We start from the raw sequence: 15,185 nt of genomic DNA on the forward strand, positions 1-15,185 counted from the left end.
CACAGCAACAGGGGCTCCCAGGCCCCGCAAGCCCTGTTCTGCCCAGACAGGGCTGCTGTCATCCTTGGTCCTGCCTGCCCCGGATCAGGGACGCGGCCGATGAGGCACAGGCACACTGCGTGGGCTCCTGGATAGCACCTCTGTTTCCTTGAGACGTCCTGTCTTTGTCTCATAAAATCAGAAGGAGTCTAAATTCAGTGTGGATGGAGATAGTTCCTTCTAAGAACAAATATGTGGGTTTATATGCATCTAAATCTGCAGTACTTTTTTTTTTTTAACTATGAAGAAAATCTATAAAGCATGTACAGGGAATTCTGTACTGAAAACATGTGTTGGCTTTGGAGAAAAAACGATGCTGGTTTTCTCATAATAACGGAAATGAAGAAGAGCTCAATGAAAGGAGGAAAATCAAACAAATTAGGCAGTTTAAAAAGCATAGACTACGTACCTCTATAGCTGGGAAAGGTCACTTACTGACCTTGTTCTTTGGAGCCGGCCTCTAATTTTCACACTGTTCATGAGGATAGTAAGAAAAGACTTAAGAGTTGGCCTAGGTGCATATAGGTCTCAGAATGGACGTGGCCCACAGACCTTTGGACAGAGAACCCCCAGCAGCCCAGAGCAGCTAACAAGCCCCGAGAATGGGTGAGAGCAGGACGCAGAAGACAGGATACGGGGCCCTTTGGCAGCTAATCCCTACATCCCAATCGGATGCCTTGCCACGTACTCTAAAATGAACATCTTAGGACACTTAATATTTAATCTGAGTCACATTTTCATTACAAAATGCTGAAGTTTCTTTTCCATCAAGTCACTTGGTTCTGACGATAAACTTGCTTGTGTTGCCTTCACGAATTATGTGTTTCACCTTCTCGTGCATCTACTGTCAGAAGAAAGTCTGAGTGGCTGCAGTGACGGTGCTACCATCGGACTAGCTACAGTTCTTCCGAGTATTGTCAGTAAATAGAATTACTGCTCGTCTTAATTTTGTAGCTTGTCCCCAATTTTGTGGTGTAAATTCTAAAACTAAGGAATAAAGCATCTCGAAGCCAAGTCGTGTCCGAAGCAACTCAGCCTGCCCTTTTTCCTGTCTATGTTATCGAGGAGGTGGGGGTTAGGGTGGATAAGCCCTTTTGTCACAGCTACATGGATGCAAAATTGTAGAAACATAGTTTAGTATGTAAGATTGGTGCATCATGACATGCATTCTTTTCAGAATTGTCAAGGTAATTATGATTACATAAAGATACCTTCAACTCAAAGTCTGATGGAAAGTTATAATTACGTATAAGATGAATGAGAAAATGTTACATTCAGGTTGCTCCATGTAATTTATTTATTTATTTTTGAGGTAGTTCTCGGTGGCTAAGGACATCACCAAATATTTTTTTTATAAATTTATTTATTTTATTTATTTATTTTTGGCTCCGTTGGGTCTTCGTTGTTGCACGCGGGCTTTCTCTAGTTGCGGTGAGCGGGGCTACTCTTCCTTGCAGTGCACGGGCTTCTCATTGCGGTGGCTTCTCTTGTTGCGGAGCACGGGCTCTAGGCACGCGGGCTTCAGTAGTTGTGGCACACAGGCTCAGTAGTTGTGGCTCGTGGGCTCTAGAGCGCAGGCTCAGGAGTTGTGGCGCACGGGCTTAGTTGCTCCACGACATGTGGGATCTTCCCGGACCAGGGCTCGAACCCATGTCTCCTGCATTGGCAGGCAGATTCTCAACCACTGCGCCACCAGTGAAGCCCCATTCCATGTAATTTATTAATGAAGGGTTTTTATAGGCTTTCCAAGATGTGTTGTCTTATAACTATTAGATAATTTTGGCAAATCTAAATAAGACATCCTGAATTCAGGAAAGGGATTGTTATAGTGTAAATCATTTCCATTTTCTCCATATAATTGAAAATAGCAAATAATATTTTGAGCCCATTTTAAGCGAGAATCTTTTCTAAACTCTGAAAAACACTTCTCTTAGTTGTAGTTACTGAACTTACCTCTTGCAAAGAATTTGATTTCGGAAGCTTTCCATTAATGGACCAGAGGGCAGGACTCCTGGCTCTTCAAGTTCAAGTGCAGTGAGCTTGGCCCCTGATGTGGGCTCACTCCTAACTCAGGAGGGCACTGTTTCCTGTTTGGGGGTTGGATGAGGGCAGCTGTTGCCAAAACAGCCCCACCCCTTTTTAAACAATTTATTTCTATTTTATTTTCAATGAAACTTTAAATTCCTACCCAGGCACTCACTTGTATTTTAACCTCTATTTCACTTGAATACAAGTTTCATTCACTTGTATTTTAACCTCTATTCACTCTTTATTCCCCAGCTTTATGGAGATGTAATTGACATATAACATAGCATAAGTTAAAGGTGTACAGTGTGATTCGATTTATTGCCACGTGCACCAAGGGACTTTTGTCTGTATTTGGTGTGAGCCTCAGATTTCTAACGTGTGATGCATTTGTTTCCGAAAATTTATTTTTACACGGTAGTCTTCCTGTGGGTAGTTTAATGCCACCCAGAGTCTGATATGATAGTTATGGTTCAGGATAAAGCAAATAGGAGTGAGAGCTGTCTTTAGTCTGTATGATTCCATTTTAATCAAATGTTCCCTAAACAACACCTCCCCAGAAGGGAACCAGGACTAACATATTGAGACATCACTTGCTAAGATATTTGGGAGAATGAAGCCAGCCTGTTTAATAACAGGAAAAGCTTTCTTTGGTGGTGTTTCTTAACCAACGTTTTAAATGTCAACATGAAATAATGGAAGGAATGGTAGAAAAGATATGAGATGACCTGGGTTCTAGTTTCTCAATCTATCAAAATCTCTATTTTTTCCTTATTGGCCAATTAAGTATAATTTTCCTCCCTGGTAGCATTAATATGGTTGTTATTATCGTATCAGTTGATCAACATATTTGATAAAACTATCTTATTATTGAGAGAACCTCAGAAGTTTCTATTTCTAGATAATCTCCTTAGACCTTTGAAAAAAATTTTTTCTGTAAATGTGTCTGATATGTCACTAATGCCAAATTAGTGGTAAGTTAATGAAGGTTACTGCGTGAATGAAGGTTTCACTCACGTATAATAACACGCAGGTGACCCAAGCCTCAGCCCCTCCCAAAGTGAGGTCACTGTGCTTTTGTGATAAGGGACAGATCTAAAGGCTGCTCTCTCCTGAGGACGTTTGCCCTGTGACGTATGTGTGAGTATTCCAGGGAGGTCATTATAAGAGAAGTCTCATTCCCAGACTCTTTCTAAACTTTCTCCAATGGCTTCGCAGAAGTTTTAAATTCAAAGACTAAGAATAGCATTAATTATTAACCATCTTTGTTCTTTTAAAGAATAGACTAAAGAATCCTAAAATCTTTACCTACAATTGCTTTAAAAGAGTGCAACACAGAAACAAGCTTTAAATGTTTGACTGAGGTTGAAAATCAGCAAAAGAATTGTTCATTGATATAGTTTGTTTGGGGCACATTTTCATCTTTTAAGGACTGTTTGCACATATGGAGTGACTGTGGGTTGTGAGGAAATCTTTCTTTATTTTTATTCTCAGAGTACCTGATATTGGGACACCCTTACAGGAGTTTCTTGTCCATATATTATAAAATTCATGTGCACAATTAGTAAAAGCTAAGCACCATAAATTTTTACAGTCACAGTTGAGGGCTTTAATTTGTAAGGTGCTGTGTTCAAAGCTGTCCTTCTGTCACCGTTTCAGGAGGCCGAAAGGACTTGCTTCTTTCTGCAGTGAAGTGTCGTACGGAGGCCAAAGGGCGGCCACTCCTCTGCTTATGGACTCAGCACCATCTGGACCTCGTGTGGCATCTGGGGGAAGAAAGTAAATCTGAACCACACTGACAGCATTTTAAGCCTTTCAACCAGTTGCTTCTGAGCCAGACCAGCTGTAAGCTGAGACCTCAAGGAATACACTCCAAGCACTTCTGGGACTTTGCATCTTTCCTGCACAAGAAGCTTCTACGCTACAGGCTGACTTCAGAGACTGACGGGCCAAGTTTGCAGCCACCGAGCTTAGGGGTGTAACAAGAAACAGAAATGCATTCGTGCTTCTTTTCATGGCGGAGGTGGTTTGCCGAGACTGAAGACCCAGAGTATAAATTTTCATTTACGTTTTCTTTCCAGAAATAATTTCATGTATCCTACTAAAAGTCAACGTCAGATTAGTTACTTTAGTTTTTAGGTAGGATGGATGGGTTCAAAAGGGAGTGTTTTTATTTCCTGAAGGTCACTTTTTCATCCTCTACATAATTAGCATAGGAGGTTAGAATTGACTTAGCGTGGCCTGCCTGAGTCTTGGGTTTATTAGATGATGTTAACGGTCCTCACTGGGAATCAGAAGAGACCAAATCCTGCAGAATTGACGCTTCTCGCCTCAGCCACTGTCTTGTGAACAGCGGCTGAGTTAGTTAACAAGAGGGGCCTGAGTTAGGACATGTGTTTGGGAAAGAACTGCCCATCCCTCCGAGTTAAAAACCCCTTAGCGTGCGCATTCTAGATTAGCAGATTTATGTGAAAATCCATGGATATGGAAGCATTTGTTACTTCTGTCCCTGGGACTGAGCTTAAAAGATCCAGAATTTCTCTTTTATAGAGAATCGGTATTTATAATGATCTTTTATTTGCATCATATTTTATACTAAAGGCTTTAGAAATGACAACATATCAGGTTTCCCTACTACTGAAACGTGACACCAGGTGAGTAGTCTTAGGAGACTCTGCGTATTAGGACGAGAAGAAATAGCACAACTTGCAGGCAGCGTTTAGGTGAATGGATTACGACTGCCGTCGTGTAGCTTGACCAGGACATCACAGGGCTCCCACCCATCTCCTCGGCTTCGTCAGCACGGTGATTCCCACCGTAGCCCAACGGCGCTGGATTTGAGAGTCTGGTGCTTCTCTGGAGGTGATCCGTCCCCTACCACCTTGGTATTCACCTACTAGAACTAGCTCTAGAGCTGGGACAGAAATAACCCAGCTCAGGCATGAACCAGGGGCTGGCTCGTTTGCTCATCTCTGCGCCCTGGAGAGGAATTATTTGAGCAGGGTTTATTTTTTTCCTGCTTGAACGTACGTGATCAGCTCTGGCTGTTGTCTTTTAAGTGATTACTATTAGCTCTGTCCCAGTTGCACTTAAAAAAGAAACAGACCTTTGAACATCCCTGTGTTAGAGAACGCTGAGATATTTTGTTTCCAAATCAGTGTCTTCTACTTGACATTTAAAGTCGGCATTAGAGGGTATTCCTGGGCAGTCCAGTGGTTAGGATTCAGCACTTTGACTGCGGAGGGCCTGGGTTCAATCCCTGGTCGGGGAATTAAGATCCTGCAAGCTGCACGATGCAGCAAAAAAAAAAAAAAGAGTTTAAAGTGAGCATTAGAGATCTGCCTTTCCCAAGGACATTTTTATCTTCCCTCTTATTGCCCCGTGCTTTGCTCTCTTGCAGTAGTGAGCTCTCACGAGGCCTCTTCCTCGTGCTGGGACTGTCCCTCTATCCGCAGTTCAGGATCCGTGTGCGGACATGAGCTCAGGGTGTGTCGTGCACGTGACCTCCGTTCCTTTGACTGAAATGGGAAATTAGAGGGTCTCGTGGTAATGCACAGCCTTTCCTGTCTACCTGGTGTCCCATCATAGTTGATTGACTTTCTTTTTTCTCTTCCTTTTTTAGCCTAAACCAGTGGTTCCTAAGCTCTGGTACTCACCAACTCTTCTGAGACTTGCCCTTAGGAAATGTATATAAAGTATTTAGGACCTGATCACAAGAGGTCCACGAAAATGCAAGTTTCACTGTAAGTCACACGTGTGCCGTAGTTTGTAATCTGATCACTTTTGTGATGACAGAGGGGTGATCAAAGTAGGCCAGGGTAGTGCTCCTTTTTGTAACCTGAGTATATTTTCCACATGTAGAGCCCTCTTTAACTTCAAAGGCAAAAACACTTGCAGGAGAAAGCTAAGATTGATGGGAATGAGATTTTGGCCGCAAATCCTGAAACATCACTTTTGATCAATAGAGAAATACTTAGGGTTAAAAACTTGATTTCATTTGATACTGCATTTGAAAAATCCTGGGTTATTTTGTTGTGGACCATTTTTAAAGTCTTTATTGAATTTGTTAACAATATTGCTTCTGTTTTATGTTTTGGTTTTTTTTGACCCCAAGACATCTGGGATCTTAGCTCCCTGACCAGGGATCGAACCCGCACCTCCTGAATTGTAAGGCGAAGTCGTAACCACTGGACCGCCAGGGAAGTCCCGATCCTGGGTTATTTTTATTCAGAGGAAGACAGTTTACTACCATGTGCTGTGGAAACATACAATGATGTTATAGTCTACACTCTTTGTAAATGCTGTAGAGGACAGTCCAGTTGGCATTTCATATCAATATCCTGCAGAACTCGGATAAACTCAGCTGCTAGGGTGCTGATGCCAGGATCGCCATCAGCTAATAACAGGGCTGGGAGTGCGGGTGCTTGTGACTTCCGGCACTGCAGAAGCTCCCTGACAAGGATGAGATCAGGATTGGGGAACAACCACATAAAGGCATGGGGTTTTCTAATCTTGTGTATATGGAATGTATTTTTCAAATGTAGATTTTTCTACTTTAGATAAAGTGTTAATGTTGCTGTTACCTAGGTTAAGCACTATTGTCTGTGCTAGTAAAAAAAAAAAATAGAAAAGGAAAAAATACCCATCATTGCTTTAAGGCAGTCAGCTTGCATCAGTTTAGACCTCATCCTGACTATTTTGCATACTGGAATTGATAAATTTGTAAATGTTGGTTTCCTTACATAACTAGTTTTGTAAGACCTTTTTTTAATTTGTGAATAAAATTGTTACCTGGTATTCTTATCGACACGTCTGGTGAGAAAATGGTTGATGGTGTGAATGCTCCTCTCCTGCTCTCCGTGGAGGGTCTCACTAAGATCTCCTCTTTCCCCATGTATCCCTCTCTGGATTTCAGACTCTAGGAGGGAGATTTGGAATCCTCTGGTTACATCTCTCGGGCTGGTCAAGCTACTGAAAAATGTACTGAGTTATTTGAGAAGCTTTAGTATCAAGGTTTTCTCATGACCTCTTTTTTTTTTTTTTTTCCTTCATTTTGTGACACCGAGAGGGAAGGTCTGAAGAAGGAGAAGTTTTCCGTTCATTCTCTTTGGAGGTCAGTGGGGCGTTCTCCTGGGAGAGGTGGGCTGTGGGAGTGAGGGACCGCACACAGGGCAGCGCTGGTCACCGTGAGAGCCCTTGTTTCTTGCCAGCTCCTTCCCTTCTCCCTTCTCAGCCCCCCTTTTCCTTCCCTTCCTTCCCTCAGTAAAGCTTTGAAAGCTGTTCCTAGATTTTGAGAGGAATTTAGACTTCCTGGAAAAAAATGGCTTATTTATTTATTTATTTATTTTTATTTTATATTAGAGTATAGTTGATTTACAATGTCATGCTGGTCTCAGGTGTACAGCAAAGTGATTCAGTTCTACATATACATGTATCTATTCTCTTTCAGGTTCTTTTTCCAAAATAGGTTATTTGAAGGGTCACCATATTCTCTCAGCTTGGTGTTAAATGTTCCTGTGGACTCCATGAGGGAAGGACATTCATTAGCTTCTCTCCTCTTTCCCAGTGTCCGTGCAGACTTGGGAGAGGGGGCCTTGCGGGACCACCAGCTCTCTGAGGAAAGTAGCTCAGATCCTAGGAGCGTCTGACAGGAGGCCCAAGTGTTCTTTCATCACACAGATGACACATTTGCATGATTACAGCTATGATGGGTCTCTCTGCAGCTGTCCACCTGTCACTCTGAATATGTCCGTTTGTCCCATTGTAACTTGAGAAGTTGTCTGATTTTTTAAAAACGTATTTGGCACCCAAGAAGGTAGGAAAGTACAGCTTAAATGTATTATTCAGTTATACTGAAGCTAAACAGCAATCCAAGAATTTCCAAAATCTTCTATAATTTTGAAGACATTTCACGAAGACCCGGTGGATGATTCTAAAGACGTAATTATCCCACTCAGCCGTCAGCTCTCAGTAATATCGCTTATGTCACATTTCAGCCAGAGGAAGGTTGCAAGGTTTCTGCCGTAGAGATTCAGCAGGCCAGGGCCGGGTCCTTTCATAAACCACCAGTGGCATTTGAAGTAGTGTGATTTCTGGCTGCTTTCAAATTAGCCTTTCCAAGAGACTTGAACGTTAAAAACTTAACCAGCAAAATACTTTCTCTGGAACCATGGGTGGTCTTCTGAAGCAGGTTTCAATGATTCATCTGTAAAGACAGAGGAGTCTTTCTTTTTTATCTTAATTTCTAATGGCGTTAACTATTCCTACTTAAGACGGAAATAGCTGTGTTCTCTCAGTTTTGTTTGGGGTTGCATGTAGCCCCCAATGCCCTGCAGAGGGATTTTCCTCCCCTGGGTTGACTGTTTACAGTCAATAGAAGGTCTGCAGAATAGGCTGGCAATCCTTTAATTGCAGGTGAGAGAGGCAAGTGCCCACAGCCTGGTACACATCAGCTCTCGGTGAATCAGGTAAGAACTGTGTCCCCTGAAATCTAAGCACAAATCTGACTCCTCTCAGAGGGCTTCTCTGGGAAGAAGCTGTTTCCTGTGTCAGCCCCTCCTTCCTTCCTTCAATATCTTGATATATTTATATAGTCGTATAGGGTATGTGCTCGGTCATAAATGCAGTGCCGAGGTTGAAGCAGACACTAACTGTGAGGGAGACAAGCCTTTTAAGTATTTACAAAATGGGTCGCGTTGTAAGGAGAGTGCAGATTCCTCTGAGGCGTGAGGGAGCAGCGACGATCTGCGGACACTCAGGACGGGCGCGGAAACTGGGGAACCTTGTTCATGGTGGAGGTCCCCACGAGCAGCACGTGGAGAGGCCCAGCTTGTTCTGGGAGCAGTGGGACCAGGTTTGGGGGGAGCGGAAGCTCCAGCCTGACAAGGGCCTGCTGTGGTGCCCGGGGTGTCAGCTCTGCCCTGGAGGGAGTTACTTGCCTTTCAACAGATGGGTGATGTGACTTGAAAACCCTGAAATCTCTCGTCTTCCAGAAGCTTGGACGTTACAAAGCTAGGTGAGTTAGACCTCTGGCTGGGAGCAGGGGATGCGGCCAGCTGTGCATGGAGAGGCGGACAGTCAGTCCCCTGTTTGGAAATACCGGGGCTGAGACTTGTGTCATCGGGCTCACGTTTGTCCTGTTCCGATCTCAGGGGAGACGGTGCTAAGCGCGAGGTGCACGCTTAGGACTCGGCTGAAGCACCTGCTCAGGTCAGATCCGCGCTCCCCGGTCCCTGAGAGGCCTCGGGTGGGGACAGAACTGACTTCCCAGCCCCGGCGTGGCCATATGTCCCACAGCAGCACTGCTCAGACGCCTGGCCTGAGTCGGCCGCTGGGTGAAAGGCGTTTGTCCACTAGCTTCTAGATCTGAGTCAGCCGCCTTCATCTGAGAGCTAAAATCCTGCCTGCCAGTTTTTTCTCAGCCCCTCGCCCTTGTCTTAGAAACGCTGCCACTGGTGCTGCTTGTTCCTCAGGTGGGCGAGCAGCCTGGCACAGAAAAGCTCGAAGCCTGGCCCCTGGTTCGGGGTGGGCGGCGAGGCCCGGGGGGCCTGTGTGCAGCCTTTTCTGCTCCCCCAGCTCTGTCACTCCTGCTCGCCCTGGTCCCCGCGGTGCAGCCTCTCGGCTCCCCTGTCGGCCCCCCTGTCGGCTCCCTGGCACTCAGCACCCCTGCAGGGAGATCTTCCCGGGTAACGTTAACCCCAGATAAGTGCCCGGAGAGAGAAGTAGTCAGGTGGCTGGAGATGGAGCCCAAGCAGGAAGGTGAGGAAGGAGCCGCACAGAGAACCCAGGACCCTCCCTGAACCTGGAAGCGAACCCCATGCGGGTTGGGGGACGGGGGGGCAGAGCAAATGAGGAGCAGCTGCAGTCACGTGACCCGAGGGTCCCGTTTTCTGCAGAATGACTGTGTTAATCCTAATGTCCCTAAAGCCTAGGGAGAGAAACTGGGATTCAGTGTTTTTTCAGATGCGCCACTCAGAAGTGGGGAGGGAAGACTCGCGTGTGAGCTTGCAGAGAGGAAGCCTTCCTCCTTCCCTTGCTGCTGTCCCCCTCTGTGGCCCTCACCACGTGGCCTAAGGTCTGGGTCCCCCGTTTCCCAGCCACGCAGATTCCAGCTAACGTGGGGGCCGCCTCCTGGGCCGCCCATGGCCGAGGTTCCGTCCACGCAGAGCGCCCAGAACGCATCCAGGAGGGGAGCTCAGGTTGCATCCGAGTCCCATCTGACCGTGAACGTTGTATTCCCTTGAGGAATCGCACATCTAATAAACCTGCGCGGTAATTCTTGCGCTCGCCTGTCAAACCTAGGACAAGGCGCCTTTACGGACGTCCCTTCCTGGAAGGTGAGTTTGATGAGGAGGTTATGGAAGGTCAGGTTCCAGATGAGGCCTCTTGAGAGAATGTCTTCTCTCAGCTCATAAACCAGTCAACCACCCATAACGCTGTGGACTCCAGTCACTCTCTGACTGGATCCCAGTTAGATATTGCGTTGGGGAGGGTGATGGTTAATTTATGTGTCAACTTGGCTGGACCACGGTGGCCACGTAGTTGGTCAAACACTGGTCTGGATGTTGCTGTGAAGGCATTTTTTTAGATGAGATTAACATTTGAAGCAGCAGACTTTGAGTCAAGCAGATGACCCTCCATTGTGTGGTGGGCCTCGTCCAATCAGTCGAGGACTTAAGAGAAACGGCTGAAGCTCCCTGAGGAAGAAGGAATTCTGCTTCCAGGCGCCTTCGGATTCAAGCTGTACCATCATCTCTTCGCTGGTCTCCAGCCTGCTGGCCTGACCTGTAGACTTTAGACTCGTCAGCTCCACAATCTCTTAACTCCTTAAAATCAACCTCTCTCTTTCTTTATCTACCCGCCCTCCCAACACACACACACCCTATTGGTTCTGTTTCTTTGGGAAAACATGACTAATACAAGGACCAAAGATTAATCAATCAGTCAATCCCCAAGCTGCATAGACACCAGTGACCAGAACTTGTGGAGCCGTAATATGAGTGAAAGGTTCTCTGTTGGGCAGACCATAGAATCTCGAGGGGCTCCAGGTGTTCTTAAAGGCCGAGTCACACCACCCAGAGGTCACTGCTTGGAAACCACTGGACCGTCTCGTCTTTTTCTTCAGGCCCAGCTCCCTTTGCCCCCCACTCCCTTTCCTCCCTTCTCATAATTCCCATCCGGTCTCCCTGCTCCTCTCTCCTCTCTCTACCGTGCAGACGGCCTCCTGCCAAAGAGGCTTCGTCCGTGAAGGGAAAGTCCTGGCTCTTGTTGGTTTTGATACGATGACTGGACGTTGGTTCAGGGAGAATAAGAGAAAGAAAGCTATGGTTCTCTTCTGGAGGAACGGCCAAAATGACACTTTCTGAGGTGAGCGCTGGCCTGAAAACACTGTTGTCATTTGTTGTGAAACATGCAAAACAGCCAGCGAGTGTGACTTCCTTTGGCTGAGAGCTTCAGTACAGAGAACTTGTAATTGTTCTGCCTCTTCAGCAGCCCGGGCAGTGGGCACTGCTTTCCTGTGAAGGGAGTGATGCACAGACAGAGCCCAGGGTCTTCCGGGGACTCAGAGACAGACTCGGAGCAAGAACCTCTGTGGTCCTCCACGGCTCCCAAGGACACTCAGGAGTCCAGGAGAAACTTGTTCCCCAGGACCCAAAGCAGAGTCCCTGCAGGCCTCACTTCTCCCTTCCCAAAAAGCCAACCCCGCCTGCAGGATCGTATAAATCACTCTGGGGGGACACTGTCTTCGTTCTAAACCCAAGTTCTGTGCTGCCCTCTGACTGGGATTCAGGGTCCCAGGAATGGCATCTCCTAAAAATCCAGCATGCCCTTTCATAAGCAAACCAATTCAGTTGTCAATTTCCACACCTCCTCAAACAAAATGTAGAATTTGTTAGTGTAGAGCAGGAGCCCGAATTTCAGAAAAATCCTACATTAAACAGTACAGTGGAGGCCGCCACACAGGAGAACAAGCTCATGGCGTAGAAGGTGTTCCTCATTTTCAACACATGTGCCTTATCTGGCTCGATCTGCCCCTATGGTCAAAAGTCTATATGGCTCCATGGGTATAAATATTGTTTTTTCACCAAAGTTCAATCCAATGGATAAAGAGTTACCTCTACCAAAGATAATACCAGCTTTGGAGACAGCTCTAAGAGATGCGTTTGAAAGAAATCTTAAGTAACAGCAACATTATCAGAATAATGAATTGCCCAGTGAAGGAACATCTTTGAAGTTAATGATATTTATCTGGATATTCAGGGCTTGTTTGTTGTTTAGAATCTCAGTACTTAACGTCCAGGCCTCACACGCTGCACATTCTGTCGGAAGTGGTGAACATGCTGAAAGCCCGACCCGCGCTTGGGGGCCTCTCAGTCATAACGTGACATTTGAAAACAGCTTATCTCTTATTCGGCGCTTCTACATCCGTTATCTCATCTCGTCTTCACATCTGTCCTACGAGCAGGATTACGATCTTCATCTTACGGATGAGGAAATGGAGATTCAAAGACAGTAAAAACCAGCCTTAAAGTCAGTAAATGGTACAAAGTGGTAGAAAACATGTAAAAAGGTTTTCAGCCAATAGTGGTAGAGCTGAGATGTGAACCCTGGATTCCCACTCTCAGAGCCATGATCTCCTGGTCTCGCGATGCAACCAAGGAGTCCCTTTCCACACTGCGGTGCAGGGAGAGGGGACCCGGGCTTCTGGCCGCATTTGTGTGGGATGAAGGCGTGGCACTCCTGGCTTCACCTACAGCCCCAGGATGGAGCTGGAAGGACCGTAGAGATTGTCTGGTCCTGCAGCTTCAGCCTGGAGATCTGCAGAGCCCAGAGTTCTGAGGAGGCTGCCCCAGGGAGTGAGAGAGGCCTGCAGCGGGTACCTGGCCCATCTCAGCCCTGCTCCAAACACAGGACCATTCATCTCTCACTCTGCAAATGCACAGACATGGACCCAGCGAATCCCCACTCCATCCTTGGTCTCCTGGCTCTGAATCCATGGAGGACAGCAATGGCTTGATGATAATGAACACCAAGACAAAAAGCAGAGAGACCAGATTCTAGTCTGAGTTCAGCCACCAACAGTTGAGGGAGCTTGGGCCCATCACTTCTTTGGATTGTTTTTCTTACTCTATAATATAAAGGAATCAGAGGTTCTTTCAGGCCCTTGTGTTCTTCAAGCTGGAATCCCGGGTTATGGAGACTCAGAGCACCCACCACAAGGGCACAGCCCCTCATGTCACAGCACTGTCCCTGCTCCCTACGGCCAAGCTCACCTTCCACACCTGCCACATACCGTTGGTGGCCAGTTTCCAGTTCAAGCCCCAGGGTCCCATCCTTCTTTTATTGTTACCCCAGGAAAATAGCAGGACCTGGCTGTGATCCGTACCCCGCACCTCCACTATTTCTGGATGCTGTTGGAGCGGAAACACCAGGCTCCTATGAAAAGTGTGCAGACCATGGAAGCTAGAGCAGCCATGGGTCCCTGGGGGGTCGTCTGATCCTTTTATTCCTTCTCTCAAAAACGTTTATCCACCCGCAGTGGAATGGATAAACAACACGTGGTCTGCCCATAAAACGGAATATTATTCAGCCTTAAAAAGGAAGGGGGATAGGGAGCGTGGGAGGGAGACATAAGAGGGAGGAGATACGGGGATATACGTATACGTATGGCTGATTCACTTTGTTATACAGCAGAAACCGACACACCATTGTAAAGCAGTTATACTCCAATAAAGAGGTTAAAAAAGAAGAAAAAAGGAAGGAAATTCTGACACCTGCTACAACGTGGGTGAACCTTGAACACATTATGCTGAGTGAAATAAGTCACAAACAAAAGGACAGTATATAATGCTACTTACTGTGGTGTACTTACAAGAGGCAAATTTATAGAGACAGGAAGTGAAATTGAGGTTTCTAAGGTCTGGGGGTAGAGGAAGGGATAGTTAGTGCTTACCGGGTGTGGAGTTTATGTGAGAAGATGACAACGTTTTAGGTGGAGACGGTGGTGATGGTCACACAACATGGCGCATGTACTTGGTGCCACTGAGATGCACACTTGCGTTGGCTAAAACGGTAAGTTTTGTGTATATTTTACATTTTTTAAAGCAGAGTCTGTATCTAAATCAAGGTCCTGGGGGCCCAGCGCACGCCTCTCAGGTGGGCCCGCGGCTGCACACGCAGCTCCCCGGGCGACGTGAATCACGGAGTCTGGGACCCTCCTCCGAGCTGTTCTGGGTGGGGAGGCTGAGCCTGCGGCCCTTGCGGCCGGGAGCACCGGGCTCCCAGCGCGCCCTTCCCAGAACTCCCCCAGCACCTGCGGCTGCGGGACGCGGCTCAGCCGAGACCGCCGCCCTCGGCCGGCGGGGCCACCGCGCAGCCGCCGCCTTCGGACGCTCGGGTCGCCGGGGCTGCGGGCAGGCGGGGCGGGGTGGACGGGCGCAGCGCCCCGCACTTCCGCGCGCCACGCGGCCGCCCCGGGATCCAGCCTGACTTGCCCTTGGGATCCATCCCTTCCTTCCCTCGGGTAGAGTCACCAAGGGCGCGGGGAGTCCAGCTCCCGTGAAGACTGGAGCCCGGCCGTGGGCAGGCCCTTGAGCCCGGCGCTGGCCGCAGCCGTGTCCGGTGTCCCGCCGGCTGCCGTGCCCATGCGCCCAGCCCCGCCCCGCCTCCCTCCCCTGCCAAGCGGGTGGGCGGGGCCGCCCGGAGGAGGGACAGTGGCAGCGGGGAGCAGGGCGGGCTCGACCCTGACCCGGCGCCGGCACCCGCGCAAGTCACTTCACTTCCCTGAGTCGTTTTCTTAATTGTGGCAAAAGAGACGTAACGTATAATCTACCGTCTTAACCATCGTAAGTGTACAGCTCAGTGGCATGAAGTACTTTCACACTGTTGTGCAGCCGTCACCCCCATCCATCCCCAGAACTTTTTTTTTCTCTTTCCAAACTGAAGCTCTGCCCCCATTAAACATTCACTCCCCAGCCCCCTCCCTCCAGGCCCTGGCCCCCACCATTCTTCTCGTCCCTATGAATTTGACGACTCATATAAATGGAATCATATTTATCCCTTTGTGGCTGGTTTATTTCACCCGGCATAATGTCCTCAAGGTTCATCCATGTTGTGTAGCA

At 47.4% G+C, this 15,185-nt stretch overlaps 1 protein-coding gene and 1 long non-coding RNA gene across 8 annotated transcripts in view; one reads left to right on the forward strand and one right to left on the reverse strand.

Annotated features, from left to right (window-relative positions):
• Positions 1-6,871, forward strand: part of TNFRSF19 (TNF receptor superfamily member 19) — a 97,273-nt gene extending 90,402 nt beyond the window's left edge. For all 7 annotated transcript variants that reach the window (XM_082365801.1, XM_082365803.1, XM_082365802.1 and 4 more), the window contains one exon: positions 3,724-6,871. In XM_082365801.1, the coding sequence (XP_082221927.1) occupies positions 3,724-3,756 (33 nt within the window). In that variant the 3' untranslated portion in view covers positions 3,757-6,871. The remainder of the gene's footprint in view (positions 1-3,723) is intronic.
• On the reverse strand, positions 6,134-14,688 carry LOC309615836. The gene is made up of 2 exons (XR_014237090.1): positions 14,018-14,688; positions 6,134-8,269 (listed from the first exon to the last, which is right to left on the reverse strand). It is a non-coding gene; the product is annotated as an uncharacterized lncRNA (long non-coding RNA).
• Positions 14,689-15,185: the final 497 nt, after the last annotated feature.

The sequence above is a fragment of the Balaenoptera borealis genome (genome assembly GCF_965194805.1).
Source record: "Balaenoptera borealis genome assembly, chromosome: 18".
NCBI lineage: Eukaryota > Metazoa > Chordata > Mammalia > Artiodactyla > Balaenopteridae > Balaenoptera > Balaenoptera borealis.